Raw genomic sequence first — 7,328 nt, 5'->3', positions numbered from 1 at the left:
TTTAGGGTCACTGTGGGTCAGAAACAACTTGATAGCAAACAACAGCAACATATTCATATTATATAAAGAGTCAGACAGAGAGCCCTGGCAGTGTAGTGGGTTACATGTAGAGCTGCTAACCACAGGGTCAGCAGTTTGAAACTACTATACAGCAGCTCAGAAACCTATACAGGGTCTCTATGAGTCGCAATGGAATTTAACAACTTAAGTTTGTACTACCGTCCTGTACTGCTGGTTCGCTGTCCAGCGCTGATTCCACAGCGCCATACCAGGAGTCCCATATATATTTGCATGTGTGCACTATTGTTAAGTGCTATCCTGTTGATTTCTACTCATGTTGTTGTTGTTGTTAGGTGCCATCGAGTTGGATAGAAACTGAAGAAAATGAAAACAAGTCCACGAGAGCCAAAATATGACCTTCAATTTATCCCACCTGAATTTAGAGATCATCTGAAGAACAGATTTGATACATTTCTACTCATAGTGACCCTGTAAAGGATTTCCAAGGAGCAGCTGGTGGGTTTGAACCACTTACCTTGCTGTTAACAGTCCAGTGTTTATCCTACAGTGCCATACCAAGACCCAGTTATAATATTGAAATGTTGTCAAGTGTTTGGCTACTACAAACATGTATGACTATCTGTGTACAGGGCTTTCAGTGGGACATATTTGTGCTTCTCTGAATACATACCCAGGAGTAAAATGGCTGAATTATTATAATATGGTAGATGTGTACTTAAGTTTTAAAGAAATTGCTTATCCATTTCAGTGTACGACGTCTCCAGTTACTCTATATTCTTGCCAACACTTGATATTGTCAGATTTTTTTCATCATGTAGTCAGTCCAGTTAGTGTGGAGTGATATCTTATTGTAATTTTAATTTCCATTTTTCAGTGATTAATGATGTTTGTCAATGTTATGAACATTGGTTTAATATTACTTTCGCATTCAAATTTTTCTTTACTTTCTAAATTTTTCTACCTACTAACTACTAATTAAGTGTTAAATTCATCTAGGTAAAAGGAGGGATGGTTTATTACTCAGGGATCCTATCTTATTAAATATCTATCTAAAGTGACACTCATCTGTCAGTTTGTTGTACTGTGGTAGTTTTCACATTGCTGAGATGCTGGAAGCTATGCCACTGGGATTTTAAATACCGACAGGGTCACCATGAAGGGCAAGTTTCAACTGAGCTTCCAGACTAAGACAGAATAGGAAGAAGGAGAGACAGACTACTTCTGAATGTTTAGTCACTGAAAACCTTATGAATAGCAACATAACATTGTTGATATACGCCAGAAGATGAGTCCTTCAAGTTGGAATACACTGAAAATATGACTGAGAAAGAGCTGCCTTCTCAAAGTAGAGTTGGCCATAATGACATGAATGGGGCAAAGCATTCAGGACCTTCATTTCTGATGGAGCACAACTCAAATTAAGGAGAAACAGCTGTAAGCATCTATTAATAATTAGAACATGGAATGTACAAAGTATGAATCTAGGAAAAAAGGAAGTTGTCAAAAATGAAATGGAATACATAAAGATCGATATCCTAGGCATTAGTGAGCTGAAATGAGTTGGTATTGACCATACTGAATCCAACAATCATGTGGTTTACTATGTTGGGAATGACAAATTGAAGGGCAATGGCATCTCATTCATCATCAGAACGAACATTTAAAGATCTGTCTTGAAGTACAACACTGTCAATAGAATAATATCCATATAGCTATAGAAAGACCAGTTAATATGACTATTATTCAACTTTACATGCCAACCACTAAAGTCAGTGATAATGAAATTGAAGAATTCCATCAACTTCTGCAGTCTGAAATTGATCAAGCATGCAATCAAGTTGTATTAATGTTTACTAGTGATTGGAATACAAAGGTTGGAAACAAGAGGAAGGATTAGTAGTTGGAAAATATGGCCTTGGTGATGGAACAAAGACATGGAAAGGGAACTACCTGAAAGTCAAGTTGATTCAGAAGTGGATGTGGAACTGTCATTGCTGTCCTCAAATGGATCTTGTCTGAAAGCAGAGAGGACCAGAAAGATGTTTACTTGTGCTTTATTGATTATGCAAAGGCTTTCAACTGTGTGGATCTTGACAAAAAGTAAAGAACAATTGTGAGAATGGTGCAGGATGGGCAGTGTTTTGTTCTGTTGTACATAGGGTCCCTAGGAGTTGGAATCAACCTCGATGGCACCTAACAACAACACCACCATAGAAAAGCCAACAGTCAGAAGAAGACGAAGAAGAAAATAGTTTTGCTATAGGATAAGCACTGGATTGGTAATCGCTAGGTTGGCAGTTCAAACCCATCACTCACTCTCAGAAATCCTATACAGGACTGATATGAGTTGTAACCAATTTGATGGCACATACTAATGTAGTCCTCGTTTGGGATTGTAGGATAAGCACTCGACCAGAGTCGCTATGAGTCAGAACTGACTCAACAGCACTTAATAGCATATAAATGTGTGTGTATGCATGTGTATATATATATTGTTGTTGTTAAGTACTGTGGAGTCGGTTCTAATTCATAGAGACCCTGCACAGGGTTTCCAAGGCTGCAAATTTTTACGGGAACATAAAGCCTCATCTTTCTCCTGGGGAACAGCTGGTAGTTTCGAACTGCCGACCTTGAGGTTAGCAGCCTGATTTGTAACCACTATGCTACGCTACCAGAGCTCCTTGTGTGTGTGTGTGTGTGTGTGTGTGTATTTGTTGTTGTTGTTATGTGCCATGGAGTCGGTTCCGACTCATAGTGACCCTGTACAGGTTTTCCGAGGCTGCAAATCTTTATAGGAGCAGAAAGCCTCATGTTTCTCCCACAGAACAGCTGGTAGTTTTGAACTGTTGACCTTGCGCCTTGCGGTTCGCAGCCCGATTCGTAACCACTATGCTACCAGAGCTCCTATATATGTATATACATATATACACACACACATATATACACACACACATACACATATACACACATATATATGCATATATTTGTACCTATATATGTAGAGAGAGAGAGAGAGTCCTGGTGTGGCACTGTGGGTTAATGTGCTAGACTGCACAGTCAGTTTGAACGGCAAGATAGGTAGTTCAAGCTCACCAGCTACTCCTTGGAAACCCTATATAGGGTCGTTATGAGTTGGAACCAACTCAAAGGCACTTAACAACAACAAGATAGATAGATAGATAGATAGATAGATAGATAGATAGATAGATAGATAGATAGACAGAGATGGTGATTATGTGTCGTGGAGTCAGTTCTAACTCATTGCGACCGTGTACGTGGTTTTTGAGGCTGTAAATCTTTATGGGAGCAGAAATCCTCATCTTTCTCCTGTGGAACGGCTGGCAATTTCAAACTGCTGACCTTAAGGTTCGCAACCCAATTTGTAATCATTACGCTACCAGAGCTAGAGATAGAGCTATGAGCATCTCCTCTAGTAGATACAAAGCTCCACAGGGTCAAGGTTATGTCTGTTTTGTTCATCCAAGTAAACCCAATATCTAGCTCAGTACCTTGCTGTTGTTGTTAAGTGTCGTCAAGTTGGTTCCGACTCTTAGTAACTCTATATAGGGTTTCCAAGCCATCATTGGTGGGTTTGAACCACTGATCCTGTGGTGGTTCAGTGCATTATCTTTCAGTATATAGCTATCCAAAAGTACCAAATATTTAAAAATGCATGTTGTATGAATGAAAGAACTAGCAGGTAAATGAGCAAAGAAACCCTGAATGCAAGTGGGAAGTGGAGAACATAAAGGATGTTATCTGAAAGAGAGAAAACAATTTATTTTGGTATAAGCACAAATTCAGTTTGAGGCAGGACTATATATTGGATGGAGTCCTAGTGTGGTGCTGTGGGCCACAAGTCATTTGGACTGCAATGTCAGTGGTTCAAGCTCACCAGCTTCTCCTTGGAAACCCTATAGAGGGTCGCTATGGGTTGGAACTGACTCGACGGCATTTAATAACAACACCATATGTTGGAAGGATTCTTGGTGTGGCACTGTAGGATAAGCACTGGACTGATTTGGTGATTCAAACCCATGAGTCACTCCTTAAAAGCCCTATGACGGGTCACTATGAGCCAGAACCGACTCAATGGTACTTAACAATGTACTGGAGCAGTGGTAGCCCCTGTTTTTTCTAAGCTTTAGGAAACATATATCAATTTTAAAATATTATCATGCTGCCTAGAGATTTAAGAATCCTAAATTGTCCCATGGTGTTAAAACATACTTAATTTCAGATCCATGATTTGAAAGAGCACTCACAAAAGAACTGTTTTTTTTCTTCATAATAAATTAATGCATATATTAAATCCAGATGATTTTTTTTTCTTTTTTGGCATGATTTCTAAGGTTCCTTCTGAAGCTAAGATGATCTAAACCCATCAACCTTTCTTCACAAACAGATTTTAGATTTTTATAGTTCTTGGTGTACATTTTACCAGGTAATACACCAATTAGTCATTTCGGCATAATCCAAGAAGGGAAATTTTGCTAAGCTTTTAACCACATCAGTCTTAGTCACTTGCTGCTTAAAAGTGGACCTAAAGGAAAACACGAATTGATTTGGAAACAGTGGGGAAAACAACAAACAAAAATACTTACTTAGAGCTTTTGTCAACTAGTGACTTAAGAATTCACCAATAGGAGTTTCAGTGGTTGCCCTTTGTGTTCACTAAATTCTCAATGAATTTGTTGAGATGACACATTGTGTTTCTTGGGAAGCAGGACATACATTAGTTGCTATATTCTAAATACTCTTTATAGCTAAATCTCTCCATGTTCCCTTCTACAGCATAAAAAAGAAGCCAAAAACAGGAAGTGTAAATAGAGAATTTGCTTGTTAATTTAAAATCGTGTGTATGCCGCATAATTACTATCTACTACCAGTTAAAGTGATTTAATACCGTTTTTTTAGGGAACAGGTTATATATTTCTGAGGCTTTATATCACTCTCTTTCCACACAATAACACATGAGAAAATGTGAAATTAACATACATGTAAGTCTACAGGAAACCTCAACGCTGACCTGAGAAATCATTTCAGAATGTATAATACAAATGTTTCCTAGCTCTTGCCTCTTAAAGATTGCATTTTTATATATTGTTTATAAATTCTACTTCAATGATTTTAGTAGCTAACTGAATGATCTACTCTAGCCTATACATTTTGAATTACAAACATATAGTTTTACAGCACTATAAAGAAATTGCAGAACCACTTAATTTTATACTTGACGATCACAGATATGCAATTACTTACCTTACATTCTTCCTGGCAAGTATCTGGTCCAAAGCAAGTGAAAATCCAATGAATAAAAATATAAGTGAAACACTAAACAAGATTTTTCTTCCCATCAAGAAATAAATTAGTTTCTTCAAACCAAGCACATCTGCTAGTTCATAAAAAGAAACAAAGCAAGGCAGTATTTTTCAAGCTATGTGACAGACAGTATATTCAACCAATAAAAGGACAAATTTCTGAAGATGTATTATGTATGGGGAGGGATAAAGGAGGAGCCTGGTCCTGTTTAATGTATAGTATAGAGTAAAACCAATGAATATGTTTGAGCTGTTTGATTATTCACCTCAATAAAAGATGTTGTTGTTGTTGTTGTTGTTGTTAAGTGCCGTTGAGTCAATTCCCACCCATAGCAACCTTGTATAGGGTTTCCGAGGAACACCTGGTGAGCTTGAACCACCGACCTTTCATTTCAAACTGACTTTGCAGTCCAGCGCATTAACCTACAGCGCCACACCAAGACTCCAAAAGATGAATGTTGTTGTTATGTGCCTTGGAGTCGGTTCCGACTTATAGTGGTCCTGCACAGGGTTTCTGAGGCTGTAAATCTTTACAGGAGCAAAAGTCCTCATCTTTCTACCGCGGGACAGCTGGTAGTTTCGAACTGCTGACCTTGCAGTTCACAGCCCGATTCGTAACCACTACACTACCAGAGCTCCTAAAAGATGAATAGAGAGTAGATTTTTAGAGAAAAATATCTGCCAGTTAAACTCTCTTCAGAGAATTATAGTATTTTAGTACAGTCACATAACTCAATAAGAACCGCATACTACTAAAAAGAAAAGCCAGGATAGGAGCGAGTCCTTTGAACTCAGGGACCCAAGGGAAGACTGATGACAAGGAACTTCCCCCATGCTGATGCGAGAGAGGAGATCTTCCCATAGTTGGCACTAAGACTTTTGAATTCAAGCCTCCTATACTGTAAGTGAATAAACTCCTGTTAAAGCCACAAACAAACAAACAAAAACTTACACTACTTTTCAGCAATTTATTAGATTTCCTTCTAAAATCTATAAAGTACCCTATATATTATGCCTTTTAGGTGAGTGTAATGGTTAGGGCTCTGTGTCAACTCAACTAGGCCAGGATTTCCAGGATGAGCTTATATCCACAGTGATGAGACCTAATACAGGCATAGTTAGGTCTATGATGAGCAGCTATGAGCAGCCAGTCAATTGAAGGGAAGCTTCCTTGGGTGTGTGGCCTGCTCCCAATATAATGGACACATGGAAGGGACTCTCTCTCTTTCTTCCACTGGGGACTTGAGACTCTGCAATATTTTTTATATTGTTTATCTTGATAATAAATAATATCTATCTATCTATCTATATCTATATATATCTATATATCTATATATATATATATATACACACACACACACACACACATGTTTCACTCTTTTTGCTTCTCTAGAAGACCTGACCTAAGACAGTGAGTAAACATCTCTGCAACTCACACTGAACTGTATATATACGTGTGTCCTAGTTCACAGCTTACTGTTGAATTCATAACTATATGCTGAGAGATAGTCTAATGTTATGGATAAGAGGATAAAGGTTTTGGGGTCAGACAGTAGTGAAGTGAATTCCCGGCTCAAGCACTCGCTCTGTTGCTGGGTACTCTCCTATAGATTCGGACTCATAGTAACTCCATGTAAGGAGCAGAACCACCCCACAGGGTTCTCATGGCGGTCTGTCTCCTGATGACATTGGTAGGTACAAACCTTCAACCTTTCTAGGTTGGCAACCTAGTGTAACTGCTGCATGACCATACATAGGGACTTCAGAATGTTAGTGCTTCACCTTTCGATTCTATTTTTCCACAAACTTTGTGAAATAGCCCTGTATATTTAGTTTTTCATCTGCAGACTCGGGACAAAAGTACCTAACTCAAAGTTGTTTCAAGAATTAAATGAGATTACAGATTTCAATACTTACCTATATAATGAATACATATTGTTGTTCCTTTCCTGCCCACCTCCACTCCCACCCTCTAACACCAAACAG

The 7,328-nt window shown here is 38.4% G+C and overlaps 1 protein-coding gene across 1 annotated transcript in view; it reads right to left on the bottom strand.

The window, feature by feature from the left end:
- Positions 1–5,378, bottom strand: part of ATP6AP1L (ATPase, H+ transporting, lysosomal accessory protein 1-like) — a 39,932-nt gene extending 34,554 nt beyond the window's left edge. Inside the window, 1 exon segment of the mRNA XM_006870595.1 lies at positions 5,266–5,378. Within this exon segment, the coding sequence (XP_006870657.1) occupies positions 5,266–5,378 (113 nt within the window).
- Positions 5,379–7,328: the final 1,950 nt, after the last annotated feature.

This window comes from Chrysochloris asiatica, unplaced genomic scaffold, assembly GCF_000296735.1.
Source record: "Chrysochloris asiatica unplaced genomic scaffold, ChrAsi1.0 scaffold00145, whole genome shotgun sequence".
Classification (NCBI taxonomy): domain Eukaryota; kingdom Metazoa; phylum Chordata; class Mammalia; order Afrosoricida; family Chrysochloridae; genus Chrysochloris; species Chrysochloris asiatica.
Note: the sequence above shows the minus strand (reverse complement) of the source record. Positions and strands in the feature narration are given on the sequence as shown.